Below are 12,340 nucleotides of genomic sequence, written 5' to 3' on the forward strand. Positions count from 1 at the left end.
GGATGTGGTTGAGCTTCCAGATAAATAGATATTGCAAATAAAAACATAAGATATGTCTGCATAGATTTGAAGTATTTGGCTTAAGGATTCATTTGATTTCTGGATTGATAAATGAGTTAATTTTATGCTAGTACCTGTAAACAGCCCATTTTACTAGTGATGTCTTTAGTTTTCAGCTTGCTAAAAGTGGTTGAACACCTTTTTTTTCCCCCCATTTTATATCATTTAGAGTTTTCAGTTGTTGGAGCAACTCTTTTTCTGGAATCCAAACATGGCCTCTCACAAAGAGAAATCCAGCTACACTCTTGACGTTAGTATAACTTTCTAGTAGGCACCATTTTCCTCTTCCTCCACTCCTCGATTGAGAAGCCAACATGCAATCTAATTGGCAATTTTCTAATGGCTAAATGTCTTCTTTTGTTGTTTTTCCCCCACTTAGATTTTCTCTCAGCCTAACCTGATCCCTCCATTGGTAAGAGCCCCACATACTAACACCTTCCCAGCACCTGTTCAGAGGCCACCAATGGCACTGGCTAGTCAGATGCCGCCTCAGATGACCACAGGCCTTATTAGCCACCCTCGTTTACAGCATGTGGCCAGAGGTCCTTGTGGATCGCTCTCTGGAGTCAGAGGCATTCAGGCCCAGGCTGGGGTGAAGGCTGAACAAAACGTGAAGGTTAGTATTTTGAACAGCCATGCTGTTAACAACAGTTCAGTCTTGACAGCTCGCAGGGCAGGAAGGCAAGAATTTCTATGAATCATGTCTTAAGATGCCTCTGGATCTTTAACCAGATATTTTAATGTCTAAACAAAGACTTCGCCCCCCTCCCAGTAGCACTTTTTTTTTAAGGAATTGCAACTATATAGTAACTGACAGCAAGCTCTAATATCGTTGGGGATTTTTTTTTTGTGGCCAGTGGTCATCACTTTAAAGAAATCTCAGATTTTTAATATTAGGAGACTGCATTTTTGGATGAGATAAAACCCAAGATCCTGAATAGCTGTGATCACTGAAGATACCCCATAACTTTTAGAGTAGCACTAAGCCCCAAACATACTGGCCAGCTTCTAAATTCAGTCCTGGCTAGTTTTCCCTGTAACTTTAAATAGCAGAAGCACTTCTCTTGTCCTGTTATAAACTGTTACACAGCTGACACATTTCATGCAAAAGGTTGTTGCTATTCCAACAGTATGTAGTGTGAAGTATGTACATAACAAAGCACTTTGGGACCCTTCAAGCTGAGGCAGGTGTGGTGGCTTTAGGAGCCTGTGTCGGGACACCATAAGCTTGTACTGTGATAAATTGTACTCATCTGCCAGTATTTTGCTTAATTGATTACCCAGCTCCTTAGAGTTTAGGTTAAAGGAACTCTTGCTCACTATATGTTGTTCCATGTCAAATACCTCAGGGTATAGAAGCAAGGTAGAAAAGGTTGGTTGGTTTGTAAGCAATTAGGCTTTGTGGAAAATGTTTCAGAATTTCAGTCCTTCACTTAAATATTTGTTTGTCAATTCGGTTAGGACTACAAATTAGCTGTAAACCTAACAAACAAGGGTGAATAGCATGTTGGTGTGACCTTGAATCAGGATTGTCACACATGAAATTTCCCTTTAAGACAGCAAACAAATTGTTTAATCTTGTTTCCTGTACCTCCTCCTGTGTTTTTCAAATAACTTCAGAAATAATTTATTACTTGTGAACAAAACATTTGAACTATATGGGCTGCTGATGTTGGCCTTGGGTCTGCAGAAGGATTCCAAGTTCCCACATTGCTGTGCTGAAAGCAGTGTATCACTGCTCAGGCACTATCTAGTGATGGCAACAAGGAACTAAGACTTTTGAGTGTTATTCCTGCTTTACATATCTGTAAAGTGGATAAAATGCCCACTTTGGGAAGACGGTGCTTCTAAATATTGTGCCAATGCCCGTCAGGGAGATGGGGTACAATAGAGGCGTTAGCTGCAGTGGGACAGTATAACTGTATTGGTATGTTGAGTTCCTAAAATATTCCCTCTGTTACAGTGTGGCCAGCTTCCAATGTTTTTTGCTTTTCTTATATAACCCTGCACAAAGCAGGTCAAGATGATACAGTGGCAAAATTATTGCTAGTATTGATGGAGCTTGTGCAACAAGTATAAGAATGTTGAATCCCAGTGTCATCAAGGCAGGAGGGTAGTGTACTCAACACTTACGTTAAGGGTGTACTCAACGCTTCTGCCGCATCGCCGCCCCTCCCATGGGCACTGCGGACTCCGCGAGACAAGGAGATGGGCCCCCGCACAGCCTGTTATGCCCCCGGCCTGTGGGGGCTTGGAGAAACCGGAAGTGCCACGGTGGGCACTTCCGGTTTCACTTCATCTTACAAGCCAGCATGCTGGCTTGTAAGATGCTGGTTAACAGAACTTTTACTGTATTTGAACCTGAGGAAAGCAGTGTCTTACAAGTGCCTTAAAAATAATAGGGACGAGCATGGCCATGCAGCATGTGGTGCCCCGGACCCATCTGCAGTACCATGCACAGCACATTCAGGTGTTTCCCTCACTGCTACCATACAGTGGAGAGGGGGAGTTGACTCCCGAAGATCCTGGGATAAAAAAAACCCACACAAAAAAAGGTGGGGCAGCACACATGGCTGCAATGCATGCCACCTAAAACTGGACCCTGGCCTGCCCGAGCCATACTCCAGCTGCCAACCAAGCTCCCAGCTGCAGAAGTGCCATGGCTGTAGTTTCCCTGCCCCCCAGGACCCCAGGTAAGGCTGCTGAGGCCGGCACAGTTGCTGACCCCAGCCTCCCCTGTCCCATCCATAGTAACCTGCTGCATGCCAGAGGGTGTGTCATACAGGCATTCCCCAGGGACAAATAGCAGTGGCACAAGATGTGCTGCTGCTGCTTGTCCTCAGGGAACCCAATGTCCATGCTCATCTGGACATGGCCATAGAGTTTAATCAAGATATTAATGGGATCTGAGTCAGTGTGTTTAGAATTAGCCGCCAGAAGGGGAAAGGAATTCTGAAATAGTGACAAGGAATGTATGGCAGGATTAGGCATAAGTCTGTTTTTAATGAGAAGAACTGTTGGGCATGGGAGTACCTGCAGAAGATACTAAAAATATAGCAAGATCTTCCCCTTTTGGAAAAGCCAGACCCGTAAACTTGATCATGCAATTTAAGAAGAAGAAGAAGAAGAGAGAGAGAGAGAACCTACAAGAAAAAAGTGGTTTTATCCCAATTCTTTCTTGTTTTTGTTTTTTGTTTTGTTTTTGTTTTGTTTTTAAAGGCAAAGCAAAGAGCAGAGGTTCTCCAGTCCACACAGCGATTCTTCTCCGATCAGCAACAACCGAGCAAACCAATAGGGGGCAAAGTGCAGAAAGTGGATGAAAATGGAAGCAAACCTACAGAAGCAATGGCGGACTCCTCTGGGGTCTGTCAGGAGAAAGTGGAAGAGAAACCCACCCCTGCACCTACTGCGACAACCAAACCTGTTAGAACTGGACCAATCAAACCTCAGGCAATTAAGACAGAAGAAACAAAATCTTAAAATCTGCGTGTTTGTGGGGAACGGGGGATAAGACCAGCAGCATGACCCTGTAGCTCAGAGGACAAGAAAGGTAGAAGCTATTGGCACTGACAGACATAAGTGGCTGCATGTCCAATAAAGCTTTTAGGCTCCTTGGGCTTGCAGCTTCTCTTAACAGCATGAAGTCTGGTTTTGGTAAGGTGTGCATGTGTGTATACACATGCACGTATGTGTATATTGGCATGTGCATCTGTATGTTATCCAAAATGCATAAGCACAGCAGCAAAGTAAGTGGCCAAAGAGCCATGTTCCTAGCTGGCAAAATGAATACTCTGTTCAGGCTCTATTGTTCTTTGGCTATTTACTTTTAAGCCGTGTGTATTGGAACATGCAGATCAGAAGTGCTGGACAGAGTAATGTGTGTTAATTTTTTTTTATATTTTTAGTGACTGAAGAGGCTGCTCTTGTATAATAAAAAAACAGGAAGTAATAAAATTAGCAAGTTGGAATAGCTTACCCTTTATCATTGGCATCCAACAAATACCATCAATTGTAATGTTGAAGTTTTATCAAATTTCCCTTCAAGGGCAGTTTTTGGTGGCTACTGCTTCAGTTTTGTGTGATGCTGTATTTAGATCACAGCATATAAGTGTTCCTTGGCGCACAGGTTATTTATTCTCTGTGCCCACACACACACACGCACACACCCCCTAGTTGTTCACCCCTTGGATTTACAGGCTAATTGCATTAATAGTTAGATGAGCTCTGTTCACCTCTGTTCAGCTATCTTTATCTGAAGCCCGTGATCTTTAAACAGTTTCCAGCTTATGTCTGTATAGAGTAATGAGCACTTAGAACTGTGCCACTAGATTAAAGAGAAACCTTATGAAATTAAAGAGAACTTTATCTAAAAAGGTGCATTCTTATATCAGAGCTTTATCGCACCTTCTTCTTGCCCACTGTGTGCTGGAAAGTAGAATCAAGTCAAATAATGCCTTTTTAATTGTATCTCTAGTATTATAGCTGTAGGACAGTACTGTATGATACTTCTGTGAATGTAAGATATCCTGTACCTGCTTATGATATGTAGTAGTGACCGTGCTATACCAGAGCTGTTTTTAATAATGTTATTCTAGAGGGGGTTTTTCCCCAGACAGTGATTGAGAAGTTTAAAGCACCAGGTACCCCATCAGTAGCAAAATTTGCTGTTTTTGTTTTGTTTAGTTTGTTTTTTCTGGGATTTTTTTATTACCTTTTTTTGGAAGGAAGAGTGAACTGAAAGTCTAATGTGTATAATTTTGTTCAGATGACTGCAGAAGGCTGGAAAGGCTGTTGCTGCTATTGATGCCTAGTGAATCGCTCTTGGTTATCTTTTTATATAAATATATATATAATTTGAATTTTTGGAAACTTTAGCTGTGATGTCAACTTTGGAAAAAAGTATCCCACTTGTACTGTGAGTTGGCATTGTACAGAAATTAACAGCCATATTGGTCTAGAAATGTTAAACTTAATTTTTTTTTCCATTTGTACAGGGGTAACACACTGTATTAAATATGTAAGGTCTTATTTACATGGGTTTGATTACAAAAACTAATAAAGTATTCTCTAAATAAAGTGTCTTCGTAGTTTCATTAGCCTAAACTACAAGCAAAAAGATGATGCGTGAAGTATCCAAATGTCATATTTGTCATATGAAGGACATACATTATAGTTTTGGGAAGACATTTTTAAATAGCAGCTGAACATGTTAAAGCAGGTGAAACAATTTTGCCTCTCTTGCAGTCCATCTTGCTAGGAAGGCTAGCAAGTATGGCAGCAGACCAGCTTGGCTTAGCAGGGAACTCTTCAGTAAACTAAATCACAAAAAGGAAGCTTATAAGAAGTGGAAACTTGGACAGATAACTAGGGAAGAATATAAGAGCATTGCTCAGGTATGCAGGGATGAAGTCAGGAAGACCAAAGCACAATTGGATTTGCAGCTAGCAAGGGTTGTTCTTCAAGAAGGGTTTCTACAAGTATGTCAGTAGCAAGAGGAGGATCAGGGAAAGTGTGGGGCCCTTAGTGACTGGGAGAAGCAACCTTGTAACAGAGGATGCAGAAAAGGCTGAAGTGCTCGGTGCCCTTTTTTGTCTCAGACTTCACAGGCAAGATCAGCTCCCAGACTACTGCACCAGCAGCACAGTTTAGGGAGGAGGTGAGCAGCCCTCGGTGGTGAAAGAAATGTTGGGGACTATTTAGAAAAGCTGGACATGTACAAGTCTATGGGGCTGGATGGGGTGCATCCAAAGGTGCTGATGTGATTGCAGAGTCATTGGACATCTTTGAAAACTCATGGTGATCAGGAGTGGTCCTGGATGATTGGAAAAGGGCAATCATAGTGCTCGTATTTAAGAAAGGACAGGAGGAGGATCCAGGGAACTACATACCAGTCAGCCTCACCTCATTCCCTGGAAAAATCACAGAGCCAGTTCCTCAAGGAATCCATTTCTAAGCACTTGGAGGAGAAAAGGGTGATTAGGAACTGTCAACATGGATTCACCAAGGTAAAATCATGCCTGACCAACCCAATTGCCTTCTATGACAAGATGACTGGCTCTGTGGATGCAGGGAAACCAATGGATATGGTGTACCTTGATTTTTAGCAAGGCTTTGGATACAGTCTCCCACAACGTTCTCTCAGGCTAGTTAAGGAAGTATGGGCTGGATGAGTAGACTGTAAGGTGGATAGAGAACTGGTTGGAGAATTGGGCTCTATGGTTTGATGTCTAGTTGGCAGCCGGTGTCAAGTGGAGTGCCCCATGGGGTCGATCCTGGGGCTGTTTCTGTTCCATGTCCTCATCAGTGACCTGGAAGATGGCATAGAGTGTACCCTCAGCAAGTTTGCAGATGACACCAAGTTGAAGGTGTAGTAGATAGGCTGGAGGGTAAGGCTAGGGTTCAGTGTGACCTAGGTAAATTGGAGGATTGGGCCAAAAGAAATATGAGGTTCAATAAGGACAAGTGCTAAGGCCTGCCCTTAGGACGGAACAGTCTGTGCCAGTACAGGCTGGGGGGTGACTGCCTGGGCAGCAGCTCTACAGAAGAGGACCTGGGGGTTACAGTGGATAATAAGCTGAATATGAACCAACTGTGTGCCCTTGTTGCCAAGAAGGCTAACGGCATACTGGGCTTCATTGGTAGGTGTGTTGCCAGTAGGTCAAGGGAAGTAATTATTCCCCTCTATTCGACACTGGTGAGGCCACATCTGGAGTACTGTGTTCAGCTTTGGGCCCCCCTGTACAGAAAGGATGTGGACAAATTGGAGGGAGTCCAGTGGAGGGCAACAAAAATGGTGACGGGGCTGGGGGACATGACTCATGATGAGGAAAGACTGAGGGAACTGGGCTTATTTAGTCAAGAGAAGACTGGGGGGGGGGGGGGCAGTTAATAGCAGCCTTCAACTACCAGAAGGGGGTTCAAAAGAGGATGGAGCTAAACTTCTCAGTGGTGGCAGATGAAAGAACAAGAAGCAATGGTCTCAAGGTGCAGCAAGGGAGATTTAGGTTAGATATTAGGAAGAATTGTCTCACTAAGAGGGTAGTAAAACACTGGAACAGGTTAACCAGAGAGACGGTGGAAGCTCCATCCTTGGAGGTTTTCAAAATCTGGATAGACAAAGCTTTGGCTGGGGTGATCTAGTTGGGGATGGTCCTGCTTTGAGCAGGGGGTTGGACTAGATGACCACCTGAGGTCCCTTCCAACCCTAACTTTCTGTCACTCTATGATCTCCCACCTTTTAAACCTCTAACAAAGATCTAATTTCAGCTGTCTTGTCTCCAGCAGTGGGCCAACATCTGATGTGTAAGAGAAGCAAATAACCCTCCCGTTGTGGCCAACTGTGTTGCTGAACAGAGTAAAAAATGAAGACTCCAGTGGAGACTAGTTTTAAAACCCTGAAGAAAGAAGCTGGTTACTCTAACCTTATAACCACCAGTGCTGGGCATTCAGACACAGTAATCCTATTCATAGTGGTAGGCCATTGATCAAGTGCACGGTCAAGCAGGATGCAGCCATGGGATGATCGAGAGAGCCTTGATGCAAAAGAAAATAAACCTGTATACCGTTTTCCTTATTCCATTTTCCTGATCTAAATGCTGCTAAATCCCTCTCTGTGCGCCACTGGCAGACACTGAACAATTAAAATATTCCAGTGAATTAAACCTGAAGATCCCTGCTCAGAATTTCAAACAAGCATTCATTTAAAACTCATGAGCTTTCTTATTCCTGGTAAGCCTAATAGGTGCTTCTTCAGACGCTGTGCTGACATGTGTAACTCCTTTAAGACTTTTACTCCTGGTTTGTAGTATCCTTCCCTCCATTGCATGTGGCCAGATGTTACTGGCATCTGAAACTCAAAAGTAATTGAATGGGATGGTTGGGAATAGAGTAGGAATACTTCCTGAAGTGTTGCATGTGTGTTCTTTTAACTGGCCACTGGGGGTCATGCTTGCTTCATACCACCCACCTGAAGGTTTTCCAGTTTTTGTGTCTGTCTTTGTTGACAAACACCTCTTGCCATGATGGTAATCTTTCAACCACATAGAGCCATTGCTTGTGTCTCTTGATGGCAACGAAAAGAACATCAAACCGGTAATACAAATAAAACTCCATCTTCGTTGTAAAACATGGACTTGGAAAGGAAAATACATGAGCTAGAATAGCCAGCATTGTGATGAGACCTCCTGGTTTTGGGGGAGGAGAGGAAAGCATTTGAAACAAACATAGTGAGTATTGAATGGGCTATGATTTATATAAAAATACACCTGAAAGGTTAGGAAAAGCGAAATATGCATTGACAATGTCTGACTAATAGAGCTGAAAGGAACATCATCCTGATGTAGTGAGAGCCAAACTGTAAAAGCAGTATTACATCTGTCTTTATTGAGTGACTTTTATAGTCCTATCTCCCTATTAATAAATCTGTACACGTGCCAAGTAGTATTAGAGAAACTTGCGCTTATGTTCAAATGAACATTTTTTTATTGCAAATAGTTTTTAAAAAAAAAGCCCTGTTTATGGTGAGGAATTGTAGGTGCTCTAACACACGACATCCTACAGAGATGTCAGGTATGGCTTTTTAATTTGCAATGTCCTTTAAAGTCCTTGGCTATACACTACTTAAAGGGGGATAACAAGAGCATATTCCTGAAAAGGAAACATAAACTGAGATGTTTGGGACTTAATTTGCCTCTTTATGTTGTCTTTTGTTTTGTTTTTAAATAGGTGGGATAAAAGCATTTAATGCTCCTTTTACTCTTTAGTAAATTTCTTAGGATTTAGATCATGCACCTTTGTCCATTTACTAAACACTTTTCTATGGTTAAACCAGATGGCTTGACTGCTCTTGAAATGGCACAGTAGAGCTGCCCAGACAGCTTACAATAATTCAAAGGAAACCTTCCATACCAGGAGGAGGTCTGGCTCTTAAAAGAGTCGCTTTGTGCCAAGATTAGGGTATGCTTTTCCTTAAACCTAGATAAATGTATGTATGGAAGCAGATCTGTCTGTACTTGTTGATAGAATAAATGTATTACTGATGGCATAGCTTCCTGAATTCCAGAACTCCATTGTGTGGCAGGAATGAGGTCACATTCGCACACAAGGCCATAAGAATTGACTTGACTTGACTTGACTTGACTTGACTTTAGCTTCTCTAAGCAACTAATTCAGTAAAATTGTTTTTTATAGTTCCTCATAATTCCACTGGTGATACCTGAGCTGTGTGGTGACTCTTCAGAACTGAATTAACTCCAGAATTCCTTTAAATTACTCTGTCATGCATCTCCCACTAAAATACCCTTTTAGCCTAGTAGGGTGGACCTAGATCTATTTCCTAAATAGGTCAGTGGAGGAAGAAAGTTAACACTACCCTGGTAGGTCACTTATGGTAAAGCTGAGAACAGAATCTGGCTCTGAGATGTAAAATCACTGAATTCAAATGACAGGAAGGCTAACCTCAAATTAAGGACTTTGTAGGTTTCTGAATGCTACAAACTGTAAGGGAAGAGCAGGGGACAGGTCAGTCTGGGTAGACCTTGGCACTGAGAGATGCAGGACTATTACTTATGCCAGATGCAGTAGGCCTAGGTCCACCAAAAGAATGATAAGCCTCTTGTGGCACCCTAGGCTGCAGTGGCACACTGATCAAGAATCACTGCCCTATTTTTGCACTGGTTTAGCCATACTTGAGTAGAAATACAGACATGCCACAATAATGTTTTAGTACAGCTAATTCCTCTCAATTTGCTGACATTCTCCAGTTTAACTACATCTATAGATGCAAATAAGTATACCTGTATCTAGAACAATCTTAAGCACAGGAGTACCAAAAAAATGACCTGAATAGTTGTGGCCTGGCTCAGTTTAACTCTAGATTTGTTCAGAAGATTTTGATTCTGTTGCTAGTTAGGATTTTTATACCAGTCACTATGACTACTTGAATTTCACAGGCCCACCTATTCCAAAATAATATCCACCCCCCACACCTGGACTAAAGGAGGCTTTTCATTAGGCCACTGGTGGCAGGTAGGACAGAGTCGATATGCCACTCCTTGGGCAGTTTTGGTTTTGTCTAGCATAGAAAAATGGTTCCTCTGTATACTGACCAGTTTACTATGTTCTCCTTGTTAAAGTTACTCACCCTTCACTCCCCTTTCCACAGGCTATCTGCCCTTAGCTTACATTTCTCATTATCCTGGCATAACTTCATTTTATTGACGTTATGCTGAATGATCTAATGTAGGCCCTGCAATCAGTGAGGTAAGGAGCCTGGTATTAGCCAAGCCACCTAATCCATATTTAAGAGCAATGGGGTTCTTCAGGGAATACAATAATATTCCAAGCGTCTAAGCCAGGGGTGGGCAAAATGTGGCCCGGGGGCCGGATGCACCCCTCCAGGCCATTCTATCTGGCCCATGGGGGCCCTAAAAAATTTAGAAAATTAATATTTATCTCCCCTGGGCTGCCTGTCATGCGTCCTTTGATGGCTTGCCAAAACTCAGTAAGTGGCCCTCTGCCCAAAATAATTGCCTGCCCCTGGTTTCAGCTGTTTGGAAACCAGCCCTTTACTAAAGACTTAATGACCCTTAAGTCTTTTTGTGGGAAATGTAGCCCAGGTCAGAAGGTACCAAAGCAACCCCAAAATATTCCCTTGTTTAATGCCCTTGGTGGAGGGATTTGGTTTCTCAACATTTGTACTGAGACAGGTGCCAATGCCAGGTCCCTCTGCTAGAGCTGAGTCTATAAAAAGGGCAATGAAAGAAAGAAGGGAAATGTCCTATGGTTGGTTGCTGTCCCTGTTCTTAGAATAACAAGGACTTTGATTTTTTAATGGGGATAAATGGGCCTCTTGGAGGAGATTAATAAACCTTGCGAGGCAAAGAGCACATCTGAGGGCTTCACTGTCTTTTATTCTTAGACATTGAGTTTGGTGCAGGAGAATTTCTCCATGAGGCAGCAAGTAAAAAATGCAATAGCTCCAGCTCTTTACTGCAGGGAGAGGCAATGCAAGGGTCTCTGGGCAGCATCGGAGCCAAAAAGAAGGCAGTCTTCTGAGTCAAAGAATGGCACTGGCTGCTCCACAGGAAGGAACAGGCTTTGCTTCAACAAGCAGCCCGCATGGCCTACTGGGGTCAGAGCTCAGTGTCAACCAACCTGATGAGGGGGCAACAGAAGGTCTTGGCTGTAAACGGTACAGCTGGCTGGGATGGGGGGCGTGTAGCTCCGGTCAATCTGAGATGGCAGTTCCAGGTGAGCGGGAAAGTTCCCTGGGCCTTTGGAATAAACAGCCAACATCAGTGGAGGGAAAAGAGGAGAGCTATGACCAGCCTCAGCAAGCAAGTCAGGGCTTGGAGAGGAGCTTTTCATGGAATATACAGCACAGTTTACTGGGACAGAAGAGGAGACCTGACCAGGCTCAATCGAAGGGTCAAGGTGAGATAACATGGTCCGATCAAGGGAGTAAACAGCACGGTTGCTGGATGTCAGGCCTCTATCCATGGAGTACATGGTGTAGCCTTTGGGGAGAAATGGTGGCGTGGGGCTCCACTGGAGCTGAGCAGTTGGTTCCTGATGAGGACATGCACCCTCGTCTCTGGAGAAGGTAGTCCAGTTAGCTGAAAGAGGAGGGGTGTAGCTCTGATCTACCTGGGATGATGGCTCTGTGTGAGAGAGCAAAAGCTGGTCCCTGTGGTGATCACAGCTATAGCTAGGAGCAGCTGGAGCAGGACTTGGTGGGGCTTGAGCCTGCGGTTCCCAGCCATGGATTGGACTTTGGTTCCGAGAGAAAACACGATAGCTGACTGGGAGGGGAGGGCTGGGACTGCGGTCAATCCCAGCCTGCAGGCCCTGGTTGGGGCAGGGTTTCTGACCTACTGAATGAAGTAAGTTCCTGCTGGGCAGCGGCATGGTAGACTGCTGATCACCTGGAGCCAGCGAGAATGAGCAATGGTGCCTAATGGGTCGAATGAGGGGGAGGCACAGTAGGCTGTCAGATGCATCTCTGTCCTGGTGGCCTACCTTACCACTGGCTCACATCAGCATAGACAAGCCCACTGCTCCCCTGGCTGCAAAGGAAAAAAAATCAAAATAGTCTCTGAGCTTCTGAATCAATATCCTGAGGTCCCTGGCTCTTTGTCATGCTTGAGGAGTTTTACATGCAGGTCAGGTGCATATCTCCATCTTACACCCTGACATCCACATTCTCCTCCCCCAGCACAGACGGGCACCCTCCTCCCCCTTGGTCCATGCTGCAGCTCAAGCCAACCATCATTGGGCAAGC

The 12,340-nt window shown here is 43.8% G+C and overlaps 1 protein-coding gene across 11 annotated transcripts in view; it reads left to right on the forward strand.

Annotated features, from left to right (window-relative positions):
• The window catches only part of PRRC2C (proline rich coiled-coil 2C), an 81,624-nt gene extending 76,500 nt beyond the window's left edge, over positions 1-5,124 (forward strand). For 7 of the 11 annotated variants that reach the window (XM_025196786.1, XM_025196788.1, XM_014516942.2 and 4 more), the window contains 3 exons: positions 230-310; positions 440-676; positions 3,280-5,124. In XM_025196786.1, the coding sequence (XP_025052571.1) occupies positions 230-310; positions 440-676; positions 3,280-3,540 (579 nt within the window). In that variant the 3' untranslated portion in view covers positions 3,541-5,124. The remainder of the gene's footprint in view (positions 1-229; positions 311-439; positions 677-3,279) is intronic. The other 4 variants (XM_025196790.1, XM_014516949.2, XM_025196793.1 and 1 more) reach the window with 2 other exon arrangements.
• Positions 5,125-12,340: the final 7,216 nt, after the last annotated feature.

This window comes from Alligator sinensis, unplaced genomic scaffold (assembly GCF_000455745.1).
Source record: "Alligator sinensis unplaced genomic scaffold, ASM45574v1 scaffold31_1, whole genome shotgun sequence".
Lineage (NCBI taxonomy): Eukaryota > Metazoa > Chordata > Crocodylia > Alligatoridae > Alligator > Alligator sinensis.